The sequence below is a fragment of the Archocentrus centrarchus genome, chromosome 10, assembly GCF_007364275.1.
Source record: "Archocentrus centrarchus isolate MPI-CPG fArcCen1 chromosome 10, fArcCen1, whole genome shotgun sequence".
Lineage (NCBI taxonomy): Eukaryota > Metazoa > Chordata > Actinopteri > Cichliformes > Cichlidae > Archocentrus > Archocentrus centrarchus.
Window position 1 is genome coordinate 10,645,638 of NC_044355.1, and position 23,627 is coordinate 10,669,264.

Genomic DNA, 23,627 nt, shown 5'->3' on the forward strand with positions numbered 1-23,627 from the left:
AGAGCCCAGCGACAGTTAGTCTGATGTGATTTCAGCTCGGCCCGGTTGGAAGCTCTCTCCCTCGCCGTCACCAGTTTTGTTTCCCACCTCATGGTATATTTATCACCTGCACCGGATCAACAGAAGATATATTTTTGAACTGTAAAATGTTTTTTTTGTGGGTGAAAATAAACTTGAGTATCTGAAATGCCGATTCATGTGACCTGGCTTTAGCTGTGACATTTGTAGAAGTTAGAATGAATGACGGAAACCAGATTATGACAAAGGAATGTGATTTTTTTTATTAGTGTGACAATTCAATTATATGAAACTGTATTTGTACAGTGTGTACAGTGTAAGATACAGGAGTGTTTTACACGAAAATGAACTGTTCATGCAGCTATTGCTCACACTAACACAATCATACATATATTTATGTGGGTATTTTGATTCTAAAAAGCAAAAAAAAAGAAAAGAAAATAGATATTTACACTATAAACAAAGCTCTGCAAAATATAAATCAATAATCAATTGCACATGTGGCCTTTTTTTTTTTTTTTTGTCTGTGAGTGAGTATAGATAAATGGTCAATACCAAAATGCTTCCCTTTAGGATGTCTCAGCGCTCTACAACAAGTGCCTGGTTTATTGGCACAGTTTGCAGTGCCCTCTACAGATCACCATCTCTACACACATCATGGTTACATTTGGTTAAAGAAAAACAAAGAAAAAGAACAGGACGATCACCACAAAGAGTCAGATGTTTATTTCCTCTTGTTGGCCACGGTTAAGTAAGCCTTCTCAATTTCAATGTCGGCTGGGCACGTCTGTTTGAACTCATCTCTCTCGTCGGCATTTTGAAGGTATCGCCACACGCCTGTGAAATGTGCGGGAATCTCAAAGTTGCAGTACTTTTTGGAAGCAACCTAAAAGAAAAAAAAATGGAGAGGGAGCTTGAGTATTTTGAGAAACACAGATCAGTGAGTATTTAAAGATCAGCGCAAGTACTCACATCACTCATGTATGTAAAAGTACCAATGGGACCACTGCCAGCACTTTGAAACAATGCGACATATTTGTATGTTCATAAAATTTGATCCTATAAACTGACTTATGACTATAACCGTTATATAAATGCAGTGAATAATTTTAAAAAAGGGAATTGTAAAAATGCTCTTGCATGTCAATATTATATTATCAGCAAAGCATGCGTTAAAAAAAAAAAGATAATGCTTTATAGGAAATAACATTGCAGTAACATCTGCTGATTCAGATGCATCAGTGTACAAGCAGCATTTTACTGGTTTATGTCATCAAGGTGAAGTTTGCTTTTTTAAAGTTTGGTCTTGTAGTTCAGTGGTTCCCACCATAGGTGCTGAGCTTTTTTTTTAAGATAACACTAGATAAATTTCAGGGGTTGTGAGATGTTTATTGATATAGGAAAGCAGCCCTAAATAAGCAGCCTAAGTGTACAGTTCCTTTGTATGTTAAATCTTAGTATGAGAAGATAATTTAGTTAAATTTAATATGGCACCACAACAACAGTCATTTTAAGGCTCTTTGGGACATAATAATAATAAAGGCAGAAACCCGGTGATCAGGTTATTCCCTATGAGCAAGCCCTCATGGAGGAAGAACTCCCTTATAAGAGGAAGAGACCTTGGGCAGATCCAGGCTCAGGGTGGAGAAGCCATTTGCCATGACTAATTGAGGGATGAAGGAAAAAAGAGAGAGAGAGAGAGAGAGAGAGAGAGAGAGAGAGAGAGAGAGAGAGAGAGAGAGAGAGAGAAAGAGGAGAAAGTATGGGGAGACCATCAACAGGACAAAGCACAAACTAGAGGTCAGTGGAAGAGAAATACTCATGGGAAATCCTCCGGCACCTATAACAGCATAACTAAGGAACAGTTCAGGGTCACCTGAGCTATCTTTAACTACAAGATACTGTGAGAGGACAGTTTAATATAAAAAAATAGAAAAAGTGCGTGCCTCCCGAATCCAAACTGGTAGCTGATTCCTGACCTTAGGACTGAAGGCTCTGCCTCCCATTCTATTTTTAGAAACTCTAGGAACCACAAGTAAGCTTCACTCTGAGAGCAAAAGGCTGTATTGGAAAAATATGGTACACTGTGGTCTTTAAGATATGATGGGACCTGATTATGCAAGACTTTGTATGAAGAAGGATTTAATTTTTGTTCCAGATTTAATAATGTAGAGACAACAAAAATATGAGAGAATGTTACTAATGAGTCTGGCCACCCCATACCTATAACTATAAACAAGCACAACAGGTAAAAATTCAAGTCAAGAAGAAATACCTCAAGATTTGTTTATACTCCACACTGCATTTAATCATTGGTTATTATTAATCTCTGGATCTCTTCCACAACATCTTTTGTCCTGTCTCTCTCCCCTCAGCCCCAACCGGTCACAGCAGATGACTGCCCCTCCCTGAGCCTGGTTCTGCCGGAGGTTTTGTTTCTTCCTGTTAAAAGGGAGTTTTTCCTTCCCACTTTCACTAAATACTTGCTCATAGGAGGTCATTTTGATTGTTGGGTTTTCTGTGTAATTATTGTAGGGTCTTTACCTTACAATATAAAGCACCTTGAGGCAACTGTTTGTTGTGATTTGGCACTATATAAATAAAATTGAATTGAATTGAACTGAACTGAAGTACCCTTAGCACTGTACACCACAACTGACATTCATAAATTGTTATGTTATGCATAATATACTGCATATGCTGGTACATGCCCATCGTGCAAAATGCTAGGATACTTTCATAAGATATTGTAGATGCATAAAAACAGGTCACTTCAGTCTGTTGATAGACACTTGCCGGGCAACATGATAGCGCCATAATATATCATGTCTAATTCAACTTGTGTGGCTATAAAGTCAAAGTCATGCCTCTGAAATAAAAATGATAGGATGCTTTAATAAGATGTTACAGGTTCATATGTGTTAAAATCTCCATTTTAGCCATTTACTAGGTGGTTGCTAGGCAATATGATGATACCACTATATCTGATATAGATAAGATGGATCAGGATGTACAATTATGCCGAGTTTGGTTGCTCAACTCCTGATGGTCTAGGAGGAGTTCCCAGGCAAACAAACACACAGACAGAGATTTCATGTGTTCCAGTGAGAACATTAGGAATGTATTTTGTGTGCTGTTGTTTGAATGAGCTTCTGTTGTGCTACTTTATTTTACTGTGTTTTCTATTTTGGCTGTTGTAACACAGGAATGTTCCAAGTTTAGGGATAACATGGAAGATTCCTCTTGTTTTCTGACCATTAGTACACAAATGTCTCACCCTGATAACGTGCAGTTTGGGCAGCAGGTTGCAGTCGGCTAAGGTGAGACGGTCACCGTCCAAGAACTTCCTCTTGGAGACAGTGACCGTTTCTGTTGAGTTGTGGTCGATCTCCTCGGGGAGGGGGCTGTTCAGGTAGTCATCCAGACGCTTCAACTCCCGCAGCAGGTTTTTCTCTTGTGCTGTCAAAAACAGAGACACTGGTTTAATCTTTGTCTGGATGTGCCAGTGCTGTTTGGTAAGCGTTGCCGGTCAGACACAATATAGAGTAACATACTGTACTTGAACTGAATTATTACTAATAGTAATAATGTAACAAACAATTTTCTGCTAATTTAGTGTTAGCAAAGGTAATCAGAGCCTCCAGTGATGTAAAAGTATCAATATTCACCCCGTATGTATTATTATTATTGTACTATTGGGTTGTTATTGCTGATGGATTAACTTGAGAAGAATTTAAATGTTATATTTAATTGAGGGGAAGATAATTTAAACTTTTTTATATACCTTAGGCCTCTTAGAGAAAATGTTTACATCTTAATCTTTACATTAAATAAAAAGAAACAGAAGAAGAAGAATGTTGCATAAAATGGAAATATCTAACAGTATTTCCATTAAGTAAAGGTATCCCCCTTTATTCTCACAGCCATATGACTATCTGCATATCTCATAAATCAGACTTACAGGCATTATTCGGGCTGTTCTTGATGAAAGCTGAGAACTTTGCAAAGATGTCAGCTCCAACGTCAAAGGACTCTTTGTTTATCGGGCTGAGATGAGGATACCTGCGAGTCAGAGCAGAAAGGAGTGCACTAGTTCAATGAGCCAGCCTCAAAATCACATGATATTTGTGTAATGATTAAGCATGACAATACCTGGGAGGGGCCAGCATTTGTTCAAGAAACTCTTCGATTTTGATGAAGTCTGTTTTGAGGGTGCCGTTGTAGAGGAGGAAAGGAGGGTTAGTCCCAGGGGCCAGGTCTTTGAGCTCAGCTGGCTTCCTGGAGATGACACAGAACGATGAACAAAGGCATGCTGGGAGAGAGTTTGACTCATTTCTACTGCATGCTAAATTCAGAGCTCTGAAACATGCCAAAACTGAGAGCGCTTTGACTTTCGAGACTGTGAGAATCAAATATTGCACTCTGGATTAATGATTTTAACACTGGCTATTAGTTTGTTTATAAAAACACACAACTCTTGGAGCAGTTGCCTCTTTAAAGGCCCTTTTTGTGTGTGTTCTGAATCACTTAATTATCTGCATCCTTTCAAAGTTTCCTGACCTTGCTTGCTTGGCAGGTAATGACCCTGGGAAATTCAGACAATAAAGCCTCAATTAAAGAAGGTGTTTGTTTGAAAGTGACACAGAGATCTTTGTACTCTCCTGGCTCTAACTTCTGCAGACCGGAGTGAGCAGAACACCTATTGACTAGAGTGAAATGATTTGGATCACTGACAAAAAAAACTTCTCAATTTCTTCCTTGCTTGCCGCTTAATCGAGCTCTGTGTGAAAGTCCCCACGACCAGATGCTCAGGAAACGTTTTTTTTTTCTCTCTTTTTTTTTTCCAGTGGAGGGGGTGCTTACTTCCTCATATCAACAGTGGTCACTGTAAACTTCACTCCTTTCAGCCACAGCACCATGAAGAGCCTCTGGCAGAAAGGGCAGTTCCCCACGTTCTCACCGTCATGTCCAGCCTGAAAAACACAAGAAATAAAAGTTTTATGAGTCCAAATGTTTTGTTTTAGCTACTTATCTATTTCTCTATGATCTCGTTGGCTGATTAAAAACTTATTTTGGAGTTGATGAGGTGTGTCTGGGATACACACAGCCGGTTTCCTATGTGGAGGAGGGGAAACCCAGGCATTGTGTTGTGGTAGAAAACAACTGACACTAACACAGAAAAGTTTAAAGCCCCCACCACATGTTGACCATATGTTAAAAGAATAGTGTGAAATTTCTGGAAATGATTTGCTTAAAATGGGAAAATTGACGCCACGCTCATGTCTCATGTAAATCTGAAGAAAGCTGGCATCTAGTCAGCGTAGCTTAGCATAATGAGTGGAAACAAAAACAAACAGCTAGGCTGGCTCTGTTAAACTCTGGCTGGTAGCATGTGTAATGGGGCCTTCACACCGAACACAAAGTAACTGATATGAATTTGTGCTGGGAGACACAAATAGAGGCTAATCTCTTATGCAAAGATTTTGGGAAATCCTATCAGTTGATCTTCTCCCATCAGCTGGACAATCATAAATAGAGCACACACTCATTGCTACAGATTCTGGCAACTGGAGTGGTTTGATTCAACTTCTCTTTTATAAAGAGAAAAGAAAAAAAGGAGAGGGCTATGATTTCACTTGAGTGAAATCATATGACTTCTTGGTAAGTTTTGAAATACTGTAACTTGATTCCAGCTATTGGTTGTACTCTTCCTCGTCATACTGGCTGTGAAGAGTGAATATTTGGGGGATTCCAAAAACACTGCAGTGACTGTATTCACAGGAATAACACACACAGATGCTATAAAAGATGGATGTAGTTTCTGGGTCTGAAATGTGAAGGCTCAAGCGTCTTAAACTTTTTAAAGGTGACCAGGGAGCGATATGTGTGATTACAAAAAAAAACTATGAGACATCTATGAAAAAACAGCCCTCTGTTGGGACCTTTGTGAACACTTTCCTGATGAGTTTATAGGCTCAGTCACTCTGGTCATACTGGATAAAACATTAAATCTATTTTGTAAATTTTTTCAGTTTCAAAACACCAAAATGCTGACTCTGAAGACTCAATGCTTCAAAATGGGTCTTAACAAACCAGTGGATGAAACCACATCCATCCTTGATCCTGTCTATGGTAACACGTGGAGAAACTTCCCTTCCCGTTTTGGTGTAAAAGCACCATAAAGCTTATCGGTCAGCTTTTCTTTCCTTTTCTTTTCTTTTCTCCTCATTTGTTTGTTTGATCTGTGCAAAAAACTCAGCTTTAAGAGGATTTCTGTTCTGGGATTTTTATTTCTTGCTTGGAAGCAGTGATTGTCATCTTATGCTTTTTTTTTTGTTATACAACCATTAAATAAAAAGAAATAACATGTAAGTGAGCTTTAGATGTCTTTTCTGCTACTGTGTGTAGAGTTATTCCAGTCTTTCAGCTAAGCTGTCTATCTGGTGGCTGCAGCTCCACGTGACAGTGCCATTTCACCTTTCATCTAACAACTGGCGAGAAGCTGCACCTTTAAGTGACTGAAATATGTAATGTCTACCACGCTGTCCTGCCTTATTTTGCTATTCACTTGACCTTGTTTTATATTTTAGAAGACACTGATTCTTTACACTTAAAAAGTTACAAGATAAAGATGATGAAAAAAGTTTGTGTGACTTGTAGCTATAGATGACTGTATCTGAATGTATGCATAATTAAGGTGGGTGGGTCTGGTGCAGGCTTGAGGCCAGTCTCTCTCCATGCTTCTCACTGCTTCTGGGTGTGCTCTGATAAGGTGGAGCGGGTTCACTGATAAAAAAAAAAAAACCCTGCTATGACCCACACTGAGGATACAAACACCTCAACAGCAGCACATGGTATCTGGGGATGGCACTAATCAAAAGTAGAGCTGTCCTTCAAGTACTGCTATCCCCCTGGCAATATTTGTGGGTCACTGCTGTTTGACAGGACTCATAAGTGAGCAGCAAGTCTTTGGCTGAGTGACTAATTTCTCCAGGACACCACATTGTTTTGGCAAGTTTAAAACTGACATGAAATGACTGACCTTAATGAACAGCTCGATGTTTGGCTCCTTGTCCGAGTTCTGCTGAAGTGCCATTTTATCCCAGAAAAGTTTTTTTTTTTTTTTTTTTTTTTAATTTAAATAAGTCCAAGTATTCCAAACAAAACTTCTCCTGAAGTCAGTGTTTGCAAAAATCCACAAAGCTGAAGAGAGGAAGCTGACAGCAGTGCTGTTGAAGAGGCGCTCTGCTCTGGTTTTATGTGCTTTCACTGGTCTCACACCTCAGGGCTGCCTGTGTTTGTCTGAGGGCTCCTTGGAGGCTATCGCTCTGAACATATTTTACAAGTCAGGGGGGCGGGAGGATCCAGCTTAATGGGCGGGGTGCAAGCTCAACACTTATATACCCAGAGCCTAACTCTATGAGGAGAGAGCTTAAAATAGGCCATCTGTGCATTGCAATACACAGGAAATGATAACACAGGATGACTCACAATATACAAATTAAGGCAATTCAGTGTTAGATATTTAAGATAAAAGGCTCCTCTTAATGGAAAACACCCACTGTGTTTTTAAGGATGATGAGAGGCAGTAGTGAGAGCAAACTTTTTGCTTTGGTTACAGAAATGGAAATATGCAGGAAACCTGATTTTTTTTCTTTGTTTTAATAATACACAGGCAGACGACTGAAATAGTAGCAGACAAATTACAGTAAATCAGTCAAATAAAGGAAAAGTCATCGTTTGTAAGACACAACAATTAATAAATACAACAAAACAACAGTTTCAATCGACTCACTGATACATCCACATCCCCTCAAAAATCTTTTCTTACTACACCACAGAGCCAAGTGATTTATATTGTAAGGCAGAGGTGGGCAGTTAATTTCCCCAAGGGGTAACCCTCCACAACAGAAACAGTTTTTCATGTGGTCCCTTGGGAAAATTCATTACCCACCCCTGTTGTAAAGGAAAGACCTGGAATATTAAAGGGAAAACTCCAACAATCAGATGATCCTCTTTGATCAAAAACTTGGCGACAGAGGAGGAAGAACTCCCTTTTAACAGAAATAGATCTCCAGCAGAATCAGGCCCAGGGAGGAGCAGGCAGTGACCGGGTGAAGTGTGACAGGAAGGAGAAGAAAAAACAGGAGAGTTAAGAGAAACCAGCACCAAATACAAATAATGGGAAAAAATAGACAAAAGTTAATGACATGCAGTAGTAGCTTATAAATATATTGTGATTGATAAGATATATTTAATATGATATATTATATGTTATATTAAATCAGCAAACAGTATTAGCTAGGGAATGCTGGGGATGAATATGATAGTGAAGCATGAATGAAGAACAGCTGCTGAAAAGCATGCTAATATTATCATTTTGAACATGTTAGCATTTAGCTCAAAGTCCAGCATCACAACGGTGTTCGCATTACTGTGAACTCTGGACTTATCACCACTTGACTTAGTGTATGTTGTTTTCTTTTTTGTGCGTGTTTTTCTTTTCTGAGAACATTTTTTTCATGTGTTGAGCACTGTATGTAGAGAGAATGAAAGGAACTATACCATAACCTCGACTCTGAGTGGAGCAAAAATAAACAATAACAGAATAATAATTCAATCTCAAAATAGCAAATTAACATAATAAAGAGATAGCCAGTTTATTACCTTTACTGCCATCTATTGAGTCTATTTTTCTAATAATAGTTTAGTAAAACTTTGACTATTGTAATTATGTATTACCATTTATATACTTTCACTTACATTTCTGATTAATCAGAATCAGAATCAGAATCACTTTATTAATCACTATCACTATAGCACGTTTAGCTAACTGTGTAAGACCTTCTATAAAAACCCTGAATGTAAATTTGTCTTCTTTGAAAAAAACACATGTGCTATTTTGGGAGCATTCTCATCTTTCTTAGTACCGAGTTGGTGATGGTGGGAATCCTCCTCAGTATTTTGGGCATAAAAAGAACCAGCTTGTTCTGCTTGAATAGTGGTGTTTGGAAATACAAATATTAAAATACTTGAGTTTTAGAGCTAATGGAAGACCAAATATCATTTCATTTTCGAATTGAGTATATTATGTATACACGTTTGTTTGCCATATATTGATTAAGAGCTCTGTTGGTAGATTAAAGGTTGATCTTAAAGGGCCAGTGTGTTGTTCTTCGCAATATGGCATCACTTACAGTAATTACGGGAAGGGAAGTTTATGACAAAATCCCCACACTGCGGTGAGACTTCCCTTAAGAAACCAGCAACACTAGTGAGATTATGAAATGTACCCACAAGGAATTGAAAATGAAGACTTCTCATTTATCTGCCTGAAAATCTGAGGAATTTGCATCATGGAGAGCAAGGATGAAAACAAACTCATCACAATGAAACAAATCCCGGAAATCTGGCAAATAACACCCGATCACCACAGGAAATATAACTCAAGTGGAGAAAGCTGATGAAAAAAAAAAAATCATCCTCCTTTTTCTTTTTAAATGTCTTCAGAGTCAAGGAGTCGATTTCCCAAGTATTTGGAAACCTGATCTCCATTTCTGGACACTCATAATACATCCTATTAAAAAAAAAATCACTGTGGGAGGTGAGTGGAATTTTACTGCCTTCATAATGTAGGAGTGCCTCTCTCATTTATTTACATGATTAAACTGCTTTTCAGTGGTCAGTCACTATTATTACATCTGCTGTGCTGTGACAGAGGGCGTGTCCATTGAAATCTATGTGACAAAGCCCTGGTCTGTTATTAAGAAATTCTACTTGATTCACTATCACAAGTGTATGCAGTTGTTGATAATGTTGTGAGGTCAGCCCCAAGCTGACTTTATGTGTATTGTGTGTCAGTGTTTGGTTGCTATGAGAGCACAGTGTTGAGTAAGAAGGAATGTGTAAAAGGGAAATTAAGGTTAAAATCACAGCCATTATAGCAAACTGAAACCAACTGGTTGAGGCCCACCAGGACAGCTATTCAACAGCAGAGATTTCCCGAATATTCCTGGAACGTGCATAGCTTACTAATGATCTTTCACTTCCTAGGAAAGCCCTATCCCTTGGAGACAGATACACATATCTCCACTGGACACACACACAGAAGCTGGAAGTGACCTCTTGGAAAAAAAGGAAAAGAAGTCTTATCTCCATGAACAGAGCCCTCACTGTTAACAACCAAATCCAAGAAAGTGACGCTGGATTTTGCTATTACAAACACGCATTGGCAGACACACAAAATGTCAAACTGCTATCCTGTAAATAAGATGCTGTGTTGTTTTGTGATGGATTCAGACCCCCTCCTTTACAGAAGTTTTGATCTGAGAACTTAATCAGACTTTCTCTACATTAACATGAGAACTTTTATAGGCCTAAATTTCTCATTATTGTTGGGTGGGTGACATGATGAAACTAATTCCCGGCCAATAACTTATTGGAAGTTTTGGGTGGGATACCAACATGCCTGTATAAAGATCTTATGTGGCAGACAGAAAAGATATGAATCAGGAAACTCGTGTACTGTCCCTCCCCCCAAATCCCAAATGCCACTTAGTCAGTTTTAGAGTTGTTACCACATTTTGTTTATGGGTCTGAGCCAGGCTGTTTTTTGTGATACATAACCATCATTGCAAAAACAGGAAAAGAAGAATCTATTCAACTTTAGGAATAAGCATAAAGTATTTCATGTTAACACACAAAATGAAACAACACATTTTAATCTCAGTCACAGGTTGCCAAAACAGACGGTCAAAAATAAAAAAAAATTACAGGTTGTATTCAGTTTGTAGTTAAAATATAAAGATGTGTCTTGTTAATAATGTTGCTTTTTCATACATCTGTTAGCCCAAGCCAAATCAAAACAATGCTGTGGTTCACCCGTCACCTTCATACAATACATAAATGATAATCAACATGCTGTGTTGTTACTCATTGGTTTGGAGTCTTTTTGAGCCCTGAAGTTGATCTTTTGTCCTTGCCAGCCCTATTTAGGCTAAGGACAACTTCTCAGGTACAAGGCATATCCTGCTTTATGGTCTATTTAGACCTCAATTAGACCATAATTTACACAAAAAAGCCATCACGCTGTATCAAATATGAGCTGAAATTACTGATTAAGACCATAAATTCATTAGGAAAATGTTTACTGAAGTCACAAATCAAGTGGAAATTGGGGTCATTTTCTTAAACAATCAGATTTCTTTGATCAACCAGAGGAGCCACCCTCTGTTGGCCATTAGAAAAAACTAATACATGCTCATGCTACACTGTTGTTTGTTCTGTGATTACGGTCCATTGTAAGGTGGCTGCAAGGCAACATTAATATGTCATAATATATCAGGCATAATTCAGGTTTTTTGGATATAAATGAAATGTTACTGTTGCAAAATTGATACAATGATACAATGATTTTATAAGGTACTATAGATGCAAAAATACTGCAAATTGGCCATTTTAGCCCATTGGAAAATGGTTGCTAGCCACCGTCATAATATATGATATAGATAAGAACCTAAGATGTTCCTGTGTGCCAAATTTGGTTGCTCAACTTCTGATGGCCCAATTGTGTAGGAGGAGTTTATGGGAAAAACAATCAGACAGATAGAGATTTTATGTATTATAGTAAGATACAGGTTTAAAATACTTCTGTGTTGGAAGTGGCATGGGGACCAGAGGCCACAGAAAGTCAGAGAAATTCTGCAACAATGGGGCAAAATACACACTGGTAATACAAAACATTTCTCAATCTACGTAAGTGCAAGAGGTTAAAGCAACTACCAACAAGAACTAAGGATACCACTAATTTACATATAGGGGTTTCTAAATACGTTTGATGGATGCCTAAGCAACCAGGGCTGGAATATCAGAATGTCTGCTCGCTATCAGCACGAGCAGCACTGCTGCCTCACAGTAAGAATAACATCTGAAAGGTCTGGGTTCGATTCCACCTTGGCCCAGGCCTCTCCCTCTCTCTGTGTGGAGTTTGCATGTTCTCCCCGTGCTTGCGTGGGTTTCCTCCGGGTACTCCGGTTTCCTCCCACATTCCAAAGACAGTAATTGGCTACTCTAAATTGCCCATAGGTGTGAATGAGACAGTGAGTGTGAAAGGTTGTTTGTGTTGGCCCTGCGACAGGCTGGCGACCTGTTCAGGGTGTACCCTGCCTCTCACCCTATGACAGCTCCAGTTAGGCTCCAGCCCTGAACAGGATGAGCGGAAGCGAATGGATGGATGGATGGATGCTCGCTATCAACTGTTAAGCTGGAATTCCCTCCCTGCAAGGAACAATTCCCAGGTTGTGCATCACTTTGAAGCTGATGGACATTCCAGACTTTGGCTGCCTTGGTAACCCTATAATATATTTACTATGACTTCATATGTCAATCATATGAGCTGGTATCCTCCAGTCACATTGTTATTTTCTTTAATTGCTCACCTTGAAGTTGAGTATGTTGGGACCCACCCACTGTCCATCCCATTCTCATGAATCTGATATCGCGGGAAAATCAGGAGAGATTTCCTTACAATTTGGCACAAACAGCTACTTGGACTCAGGGATGAACTAAGAAAAGTTAAAGGTCAATGGGACCTCACAAAAACACACTGAATCTATAACTCAAGAATACATGTGCAAATTATGACAAAATGTTTGCGTAAACGTTTTGTAATAAAAAAATGATAAGGTTTTCAGCTTTCATATTCAGCAGGTCAAAGGTCAAGTGTGGTTAGACATGGATGCAAACTTGACTGATTGGCGATACAACCACACAAATGTGTGGCGGTAATTCAAGTTTATTGCTCTTTGGGGCCGGCTGTTTCTTGTAAACACAATGGCATCATTGACCTACTTACTGCTCTCTCACAGGCAGTCAATCGCACAAACAGCCCATTACTACAAAAACCCTGGGCTCTGTTGCAGGATATTCACAATGACAGCGCCATGGAGTTTCTTCTACTCTTTCTGTCTCCTGCCTCTCCTCCTGGCTCTGAAGATCCACACTGCACATTCGGCTCCTGATTTCTCTCGTAAGTGGCTTGGTTTTGACATCAATAGCGGAGTCAAAATGCTGACACATTACTTGTCAGCTGCATTAGGAGGCTTCATAACGGCATTTCCTAACAGATCTGCACATCCTGCTTCATAAGCAGCTGGTTATAATCTTGCTGAGAGACCAGAATCAGGGTGAAGAGGCTGCAGAACAGATACTGAACTTGGACATCCACTTAATACAACCAGATACTCCCATAACAATAAATAAACTTCAGCTGACCTGTGTTTATCATCTTAGCTGGTTTCCTATTTGGACGGTGTTAATGGTGACATTACAGAAACAATAGTACTGTATGTTCAGGCAAAGCCAAAGGTAGCTTTTGTCTCTCAGGCACCGTACTGTGAGCACTGTGTATCTCTCTATCTGACCACAGCAGAGATCTCTTTTATTTTGTGTGTGTGTGTGTGTGTGTGTGTGTGTGTGCGCTCCACAAAGCTTTAGGGAGCAAACGAGACACAGTACCAGGCGCTCACTCACAATGAGCTATTATTAGACCATGCACACACACACACACACACACACACACACACACACACACACACACACACACGTCACAGGACATTGACACTGACTTATATCCATGTCCTGGAGATATAACCATAACTAACAACATTCATTTAACTGTAAACCTTAACTGTAAACATGAATTAAGTCTTATTACATTTACATTATACATGTACAGTATACACACACACACACACACACACACACACACACACACACACACACACACACACACACACACACACACACACACACACACACAGTACAGGAAACAGATGTGGGAGGGGAGACTTCAGTCCAGTGTCTACAGTATGCGCTGTTCCTGATGATGTTTGAATGTGTGGTCACAGTCCAAAAATTGTCTTGGAGAGCTACACCCAATGAGTGTGACACCACCCTGTCGACAGGGGACAGGGGACCGAGCTGCTGTAGGGGCTAAAAAAAGCATCAAATGAGGCACATTGGTGACTTCTAGACAATGAAGGGCTTTTAAATTATACATCAGTAATGGTAACTGAGACATTCAGTCATTTTTAGTTGGTTAACAATAGAAAAATAATTTGTAATACATTTATAGTGCTGTGCAAAAGTCTTGAGCCAAAACTAACTTCTTTACATTTTGCTCCCAAAGAGCCGGGCTTTCTTGTTCTTCATGCTTTCTGAACACATCTGAGCAACTTGGGGTTCAGTATCTTGGCCAAGGATACTGGAGCAGCCACAGATCAAACCACCAACCTTCAAATTAGTAGGTGACCTGCTCTGCCTCCTGAGCTACAGTCACCCCATAAATAAGTTGCTCAAAAACTGGACTGAAAATCAGTGGCAGCAGGCCTTTTGGAGTGATAAATCTACATTTCCTTTAAGAAGCCTGAAGAACTATTTCTGAAGACTATTTAAAGAAAGCTTGCCTCAGAGAGTTCAGGATGTGTTGAAGAATAAAGGTGGTCATACGAAATATTGACTTTCAAGTTGTTAGAATTATACAAACTCTGCTTTTGCCTTTTACACTGTATTTCCATGTGTGTTTGCAAACGTTTCAATAAATTGCTGCAAATATAATGAAATGAGGGGTGGCTCAAGTCTTCTGCGCATTACTATAAATCAGGTGAAAGATGTGCTTGAGATGGTGAAAGAGACTTTATCAGCTCTTTTTCTTTTTCAGTGTACCTTCACACTATTCTGAAAAACCACACTGCTCATGCTTGTGAAGGAGAAATGCTCATCATCGAGTGTCCCTCCAGGACGTCTGTGGCCGTCCTATCAGCGTTCTATGGACGCCGTGTTCCCAGTCAGCATTTATGTCCCTCTCCAAGCACAAACACAACTGTGGAGGAGAACACAGAGTGCACTTCCTCAGTTGCTATTGAGGTATACAAGGCCGCAATGACACAAACTGTGAACTCACTGTGTGTTTCAGGAAAACATTGCCTTAATAAAATGCACTCATGGGTGACTCCTGTGGTCAACACTTGCTTTCCTGCGCTTGCAGAAAGTGCTGTCAGAGTGTCAGGATCGGCAGTCATGCCACATCCCCGTCTTGAGTCCAGTGTTTGGGCAGGATCCCTGTCCCCTGACCACCAAGTACCTCCTAGTCTCCTACAAGTGCAGACCAGGTACACCACTTAATACTATATTCAATGTAAACAATTCAGTCCCCGAACCACCAGCGAACACATGTTTTTTATGTCGCTTAACTGAGTGTGTGTTATGCATATAGAAAACTACATTTCTACCATTTGACAAATGGTAGAAATATTCGACCTTTTGTTAGAAAAACAATACAAACACAGACACTTAGTATTTATTTCTAGACACATTTTTCATCAGCAGGCTGAATTTGCTCAGATGTAATCTGGATGTTTGGGAATTCCTACAAATTGCCTTTCATTATTTCATCTGTCATCTGTCCTGAAAGTGCCTGATAAGCCATAACGCAAATATTTCAACAGATTTGTCTTAATGAAAACCAAATTCCTTCTGCTGATAAAGACTCCATCACATAATTGAAAGCTGTGCAGAAAACCAGTAATAAGGGGGTCTTGGCAAAAAAAAAAAAAAGAGCAGCACAATAGATTTCTGAATAAAAGAAATCTATTAACACATGTAAATCTGTGAACTAATTTGAACAATCTTTTTCTTTTTCCTGCAATTAAGTAATTTACTTGACATTTTTAAAAAATATATTTTATTTACGTGTTTTGAATGCTCACATAAATCTAAAAGATAACAAATTTAATGGAAACTAAGAAAAGAGGAACTGGACTTGGTATTGTTTTGCCAACCATTCATAGTTTCTGTGATATTGTTCCTCAGTCAGCTTCTAGTTTCTGGTGCTTTAAGTGAAACATTAAAAGCAACTTACAGTTCTTGGGTCTTTTTTTTTTTTAAATGGTGAGGGGCCCATACTGTACATTTAAACACAACAAATGCATTCCAAAGTGAAGTGAATATGAAGTCCAGGTTACATAAAATTGAGTGGGTGTCTTCTAAAATTTAGACTGTACCTTTAATTGAAAGCCACACAGTTAGTCCACTTCTGATTTTTATAGTCTCACATCAGCTTCACTTTGTACTTTGACTTTTATTTTTGCATCACCATATAAATTGGAAATATGTTATGTAAACATATAGTAATATATAGTACTGTGCAAAAATCTTGATCCACTCCTCATTTCTTTATTTAGCTATGAAAATATTTACTGAAAGCAAAAACAGTCTGTACAGTTCTAATGAGCTTGAAAGTCAATATTTGGTATGAACACCTTTATTCTTCAACACAGCCTGAACTCTCTTAGGCAGCTTTCTTGTATTTTTCTTTAAGTAGTCTTCAGGAATAGTTCTCCAGGCTTCTTGAAGGACATTCAAAGCTCTTCTTTGGATGTTGGCGGCCTTTTGTGCCGTCCTCTGTTAAGATGATCCCACAGTGCTTCAACAATGTTGTGGTCTAGGCTAGTGGAATAGTGTTCTATTGAGTGTTTCCTATCCAGGAATGGTTTCACTGTATTTGCAGTATGTTTGGGATCATTGCTGTGCTGAAAAATGAAGCTGTAGCCAATCAGATGCTTTCCAGACAGTACTGCATGGTGGATCAAAATCTGATAGTATTTTTCTGGTCCTGTGTCAGGTCTCTGCTACAAGGTACAAGGACAGGTCAGAAAATAACTGACAAAGCAGCCAATGTCCAAAGAAAAACGCTGAAAGACCTTCATAACCCTGGAAAGCTATTGCTAAGGTCACTTTGAAAAATTACAAGAAAGTCTGGTTCCTTGGAAGCAAAACACGAGGGGTGGCTCAAAACTTTTGCACAGTATTTTCAAACAAGGATATAAAATTTTACAGTAGTGACAGCAGACGCTTTCAGGCATCAGATTTATCCCAAAACAGATGCAGAACGTTCGTGTCAGCTTGTAGATGTTCATCAAACTCCTTCTTTGTGTCATTTTATCTGTTTTTCAGAGCACCATCGCACTCGACTGGTCTGCGAAAATGAGCGTTTGAGGCTGATGTGTAAAAACGAGACTGTCCTCGCAATCTACTCGGCCTCATTTGGACACCTGCTGCACGGCAGTCCTCACTGTCCTCAGGAACCTGGATCAAAGATCGAAATGGGTCTGCAACAGCGGGGTGCTCAAGTGCCATCTAGTGGCAAAACAGTGGAACTAAAGTTCTGCTGTGCCATATTTAGTTATTCCTACAAATATAAATTTGTAATCGTAATTATTTATTTCTAGGTTTTCATGTTTTAGGGGACCTTTTTTCCATTAAAATGTTGTTGAGAAGAGCTAAGATGTGAAATTAACATTTTTATCATTTTATAATATTACACTGACGTGTGCATTACAATCATTTATTTTATTTGTATTAAATTATTTCAGAGTGTTTGTCCCCTGTGGCCCTGAGAAAGGTGTCACGGAGATGTCACGGCAGAGCGAACTGTTCACTAATAGCTGATACTCAAATCTTTGGGGACCCTTGCTTCCCCGGCACCAGGAAACACCTGCGAGTGTCCTTCACTTGCGGTAAGTGACAAATCTGCAGCTGCGCTTTTGCTGCCTTGGATATGCATTCTTTTTATTTTTTTATTTTGCATACAGTTGTTTGCTGTAACAGCCTTTCATTTCCTCTTTAGTCCCCAGATATCTCCTGGAAGATGTAGGTCGAGGCTCAACAGATCCTTTCATGATCTCAGATTACACACACGGTGAGAGTAAAAGCACACATTCACAGGTTTCATTGCATGCAGCAGACTTTGACTGGCGTCTGAGCCCAGAACCCTCTCACCTGCAGGTGGATGGTACACTGGCCCCACCTACAGGCCTCAAAATGTGCTCTTAACCAACTCTCTGGAGATCTTTGACAAAATACTGGGTATGTGCACTGACGCCTGTGGATGTCAGGCTACAGACGCATGTACATTTCTTATGAGGGTTGAGGATGAAGGGACGTGCGGATGTTTCAGGATGTTGATAGACACGGTGGAAGTACTGAGCTCCAAAAACACTCAGAAAAATTTGCAGAGGTGTTTAATAAAAATGAAGTACAATATTTGCAATATGCTTTTACATCTGAATTACAGTAACTGGCAGCTAAACACCACTAACATCTGCATTTTGCTACGGTTTTAAGTAGTTGTTTCTCCAAGCCTGTATGTACCATCTGCCTATTTTCTTAATTATTTACCAAGCAGGGTTTTCTAGTTTCAGTCTATTTCTTCCCTTTCAGTTTATTATAGTATTTCAAATTTATCATGCACATATGCAAAAAAGAATTAAGATACATAACTGAGCACTTTATATTTTTCTTCCTTGGATGGTGTATTCATGCGCTGGTGGAAAATACAAACTTTAGCCACTATGTACACTTACTAACATAAATAATAATGACAGTTATAGGTTTTTGCAGGGATGATGCTGAACCAGAGCCAATGCTGTGCCTCTGTTTTTATACTACTGCACTGTCCAAGAACTCTTTTCAATTAATCAGTTTTTAACTTTATTAATTTTAATTGGAAAAAATAGATATTGATTATTTGGATATTTCAACTAAAATAGAAGCACTTGCACATCGATTTTGATACTCACAGGAAAGTAATTTAGTGGTTTAAAAAGTTAAAAAGTGCATTAAATGATGTAAAGCTCACACCTTCTTTTCATCACAGCAAATGGGTTTAATCTTTTTTAGAAAGATGAGCTGAGAGTTATTTTTCTTACAGGATGGACACTTGTGGCTTTGCTGTCTTATGCTGGCACATTTTGAATTTGATCACACGTCTCTCTTCCAGGTCTCCCAGAGCGAGTTGCTCTGTACTTTGTCTCTGGTATCTGTGCTGGTCTGGTGTTTCTGCTCTGCCTGTTTGGTGTTCGCTCCACACTTGTGAGAGATGTTAAAGATCTGGTTTCTGACCTGAACGATGAGCTGAAAGCATCTCGCAGACAACGCAAGGAGCTCATGGAGGACCTCTGCGACGATGATGTCTCAGACACATCATCCTTCCGCCGCCTCACACAATCCTACCGCACAAATGACATCTTCAGTCCATCCACTATAACAGTAGAGATGGTCCAGTGGGAGGAGGAACAGACTAGGGATCTGCCCAATGGAGATATTTGGCCACACAGAGACTCCAGTCCTTATGCTATTCACAAGATAAAAACCTACAATAATTGAAAGCCTCCTGCATTACAATGTTAATTGCTAACTGAAATCATACTGAGGTAGTTCTTTTACTGTAAAGGGGTCTTTTATTCTTGTACTCTTCTATAGGAGCTTTGTATGCTTCATGGTTCAAAATGATTCTTATTTATCTTAATCTGGGCCCTCAGTTCATCCACCGTCTGAAACAAGCAACATGAGCTCCTCTTCCTCTAACTTTCTTCTGATTGGCTGTCCCTCTCAAACAGAAGGCTTAAGCATCAGTTGGGTGGTGCTTTAGTGCCTGAAATGACCATATTAGGGAAGTCCAATCCAATCCAATCCAACTTTATTTATAGAGCGCTTTAAAAGACAACAAAGTTGAACAAAGCACTTTCCAGATAAAAGACAGCAATACAATACAGCACAAAAAAAACCACATAAAATAATAATAATAATAATTTAAAAGGATAAACCATAAAAGGAGTACTAAAAAAAAAAAAAAAAAAAAAAACAGTTCCCAAAATGACTCAATACTAACTAGAGACTGATATTTTGAAATGCCTCAGAGAAAAGGTATGTTTTTAATCGAGATTTAAAGAGTCCCCCCCTCCTTAAAATTACATGGAGCCAGGAGTAGAAAAAATGTCTGAATCTGAGTGTTTAGAGCAGCCTGAAGTGGACTACTTGTACATGCACTAACCTCATTATTTTAAATGTAACTGAGTCTCCTAATCTGTGTCTCTCATGGCATGATGGCTCCTGTAAAACTCATATAAACCTAATGATGCATCATTAAGATTAACATCACACATTTGTTGTTTCGGTTAAATGCAGCTGTGTTTTATGGAATAATGGTGCATGATGCCACTGATTTAAATTTAATCAGTTCAGTGCATTTCCGAGGTAAAAATATGGTATTTTCAGTGCAGTGTTTCACTAATAAATCATTAGTTGGGTGAGTTAATGCCTTTTTTGCTGTTTCATTAAAACTCTTTGAAAGGCTTATAATAGCAAAGATGAGTTTCTATGGGTGAAACAAATATTTTCCTGGAGGACGGATGTCTACTATGGGGAGCCGTTTCATTCAAAATGAAATAAATAAATAAATAAATACTGCTATTGATAAATTATTAATAAATATTTCATATTCCATCATTTATTTATTTATTTCATTTTGAATGAAACGGCTCTCCATAGTCTACAGCATTAGACTTTTATAACCAAATCCTCAAAAAAAGTAAGTATGTAATAGGTCTGGTATTATTTTTTTTTCCACAGTTCTGCTAACAAATGTATTTTGAGGTTTTATCACATTTTCTCTCTATATGAGTTAATGAAACTGATTATATTTGATTAATTGATAGTACTACAGTACTGTGCAAAGGTCTTGAGCACCCTGCATTTCCAGCATATCTCAGCATGATGTGCAACGTGTCCTTAAAGATTTTGAGGAAACTGGACAAGTGGAGGACAAAAAGAAGAAGTGACAAATTAAAAAACGATCAACAGCAGATGAACAGTATCTAAAAGTTATGTCCTTAGAAAAATGGAGAAAAAAAAAATCCAGGAAAGACCTGACAAAGGACCTGAGAGATGCATCAGTTGATCCATCTGTATTCACTGAAGCCTCTTTAGAAATGGTCTCAGTGGGAGGATGGCTGTCAAGAAGAAATACTTAAGGAAATGAAATGGGGAGAAAGGGCTGAGGTATAGCAAATTACACAAGAACTAGATTGAAAATCAGTGACACCAGGCCATTAGCAGTGATAAATACAGATTTCAAATTTCTGGTTCAAACCATTGTCAATATGCATGGAGGAGGTCAGGAGAGAGGAACATCAGTGTCTACAGCCATCTGTCATGCTTTGGGGCTGCATTTCAACAGGTGGTGTGGAGGATGCAATATCATCTATAAAGCATCTGAGTGGCAACAGCTTCATTTATTCAGCATTAGGGGCTCGACACACGGGGAGCGACGTCGCTCGCTCTCCATTCATTTCCTATGGAGCTTGTGCGATGAGGCGACAATCGCTTGCCCTCCTCCAGCTAAGCGACCGGCGACGTTCGTGCATGTGAAATTTCGAGCTCGTACACGTAGACGTGCACACGCGACCAGGCGACGCGACACAACAAAGTTGGAAAATGTTCTACTTTTGTCGCTGTCGCGTGGCACTAAACCAATCAGCAAGAGTTTCATTGACTGACCAATGAGCGAAGAGTATGCTACACACTGCAGTCTGCAACCACTTTCAGCAGGAAGGAAAGCATCGTTTTAGCTGTGTTTGACTTTCCTATATTATATGACACTTCACGCAGTGATTATCGAGTTAAACATAAAAGGCAGCCATATGAGAACGTGTTGGTGCAAGACTAACGTTAAACAGACGGATAGAGGACTTTTGTGCTAATATAGGATGAACGCGAGGTTGTCTTTTTCTTTTGTAGAGGAGACTTAACAGCAAGATTTCTGTCAGTTCCAATAAAATCTTCAGACTCCTCATCTTTATTGCCGTGTCTGACACGGACTGCTTTGAAAATGTCTAAATCCCTCCAGTTTCATAACCAATCACATTTCTTGGAGACGAGTGACGTAAGAGCGCGATTCGCAAAGCTGCCGTCGCTATCGCGTCCCGTGTGTTCGGTTTCACCCCAGTGGCGATGCGACCCATTCGTCGCTGTCGTTTGTCGCTCCCCGTGTGTCGAGCCCATCACAATGATTCCAAACACACTGCCAACACACTAAAAACATACCTGGATAGGAAAACACAATGGAACACTATCAGTCATGGATTGGCCTCCCCAGAGTCTGGACCTCAACATTACTGAAACATCGTGGGATCATCTTGACAGAGAACAGAAGAAAAGGGAGCCGGTATCCAAAGAAGAACTCTGAATGTCTTTCAAGAAGCCTGGAGAACTATTCATGAAGAAAGCTGCCTAAGAAGGTTCAGGGTGTGCTGAAGAGTAAAGGTGGTCATACCAAATACTGACTTTCAAGCTCGTCAGGATTGTAAAAACTCCATTTTGCGTTATATACTGTATTTCAGTGGGTGTTTGCAAATATTTCACTAAATCACTGCACCTATTTCCCATTTACCTAGCAAAATTAAAGAAATGAGGGGTGTGCACAGTACTGTATTTTGTCAAAATACAGTTGCCAAATGAGTTATTGCAACTTGAAGATATTATTTCCCTTCACTTCTTTCAATTGTCTGCTATTGTTTTAATTGTGCATTAATACTGTAATGGCCAGTGGGGGTGTTGGAGAATTTTACAGTTTGCAGCAGAGTGATGGCTAAAATATAATGTGTGCTTCACGAGTTTTTTGCAGTTCTACAGTTTATTAAATTGACTGTTTAATTTAATGATGGCAAAACTAGCCTGATATCAGACATTAATTGGTGTGTGACTGGATTTTAAAGTCTGGACTCACGGCAAAACAGTCTCTGCAGGATTGCTGTCAGCAATACATCAGTGCAGGAAAAAATCAACATTTAAACTGTGAGAAAACTCACAAAAAAACAAACAAACAAACAAAAAAAAACAGCAGTCCAGCTGTTCCTTGGGGCAGGGTTAGCAGAGGCAAGCCTGCAGAAAGTCTTAAAGATGCTGGGGGAGGAGGTAGAGAGAAAGAGCTACTGGCTATGGTTGAGGCGGAAAGACGAGAGTTGGGGGCTTACACCCCAGCAAAGGTAGCTGCAGCAGTGGTGGGGAGATGTCCCTGTTCATACCACTTGCCCCCCACCCCACCCGGAAATGTACTGGCTTAGGGGGCGAAACATCTGTGAACGGTGGCACCAGCTGACGACCCTGCAGCTGACCTAATGGCACTGGCCGAGATGCAACAGGACTAAAATGCCATGGCAGGAAGTAACATATCACCTGTATAATGATTTCAACTGAATTTATTGTATAAATCCTTCAAATGTAAGTTTGGAAAGCGTTGTTAGTGGAACTGGTCTATCACATGACATTGCCTGTGATCAAGACTCACAAGGGGACATGCTTCATTCTAAGGGGTCACACATTAAAAACGGGAAGAAGAAAACACAGCACTATTTCTGCACATAGTTTGTTCTGAATATTTTATTTATATACCAGTTTAAGGTACCAGTTTAAGATAGTTAATTTTAATATTTTCCTTTAAATCAGCAAAAATATCCCCCCCACCTTGTTTTCTTGTATTGTTATACTTATTTCCTTTCAATTTTTGACCCTTTGGAGTTATTAATGCCTCTGTGATAATAATATATTTTATTATAAGCTAATAAATCAGTTAAGGGGGTCCAAAACTAGTAGGACTACTTTCAGTTTTAGCAAGTAATACTTTATTTAATTTAAAAATGCAGAAGCAAGAGTATTAGCTACAATTATTGTACTTCATCTGTCTTAATGTGGGACAACGCACCTTCGGGATA

General features: G+C 39.3%; 2 protein-coding genes across 2 annotated transcripts; one reads left to right on the forward strand and one right to left on the reverse strand.

Annotated features, from left to right (window-relative positions):
• Window positions 1-255: 255 nt before the first annotated feature.
• On the reverse strand, window positions 256-7,332 carry clic2 (chloride intracellular channel 2). The gene is made up of 6 exons (XM_030739966.1): window positions 7,061-7,332; window positions 4,882-4,991; window positions 4,171-4,296; window positions 3,980-4,080; window positions 3,296-3,477; window positions 256-904 (listed from the first exon to the last, which is right to left on the reverse strand). The coding sequence occupies exons 1-6, from the start codon at window positions 7,112-7,114 to the stop codon at window positions 743-745; spliced, it is 735 nt and encodes a 244-aa protein (XP_030595826.1). The 5' UTR covers window positions 7,115-7,332; the 3' UTR covers window positions 256-742.
• A 5,594-nt stretch (window positions 7,333-12,926) lies between these two features.
• LOC115787073 (protein eva-1 homolog C) lies at window positions 12,927-19,650 on the forward strand. The gene is made up of 7 exons (XM_030739647.1): window positions 12,927-13,045; window positions 14,738-14,943; window positions 15,065-15,188; window positions 17,032-17,184; window positions 17,451-17,594; window positions 17,705-17,776; window positions 18,857-19,650. Exons 1-7 carry the CDS (start codon window positions 12,949-12,951, stop codon window positions 19,240-19,242), a joined length of 1,182 nt encoding a protein of 393 aa, XP_030595507.1. The 5' UTR covers window positions 12,927-12,948; the 3' UTR covers window positions 19,243-19,650.
• Window positions 19,651-23,627: the final 3,977 nt, after the last annotated feature.

Excerpts from the sequence above, each read along its gene's own strand:
- clic2 (XM_030739966.1), bottom strand. The coding sequence starts at position 7,114 with ATGGCACTTCAGCAGAACTCGGACAAGGAGCCAAACATCGAGCTGTTC. Across the intron at positions 4,297-4,881 it reads ACCACTGTTGATATGAGGAA|GAAGCCAGCTGAGCTCAAAG; the intron begins GTAAGCACCCCC and ends TGTCATCTCCAG. Across the intron at positions 905-3,295 it reads CCAAACTGCACGTTATCAGG|GTTGCTTCCAAAAAGTACTG; the intron begins GTGAGACATTTG and ends TTTTTCTTTTAG.
- LOC115787073 (XM_030739647.1), top strand. The coding sequence starts at position 12,949 with ATGACAGCGCCATGGAGTTTCTTCTACTCTTTCTGTCTCCTGCCTCTC. Across the intron at positions 15,189-17,031 it reads CTCCTACAAGTGCAGACCAG|AGCACCATCGCACTCGACTG; the intron begins GTACACCACTTA and ends TCTGTTTTTCAG. Across the intron at positions 17,185-17,450 it reads TGGATCAAAGATCGAAATGG|AGTGTTTGTCCCCTGTGGCC; the intron begins GTCTGCAACAGC and ends AAATTATTTCAG.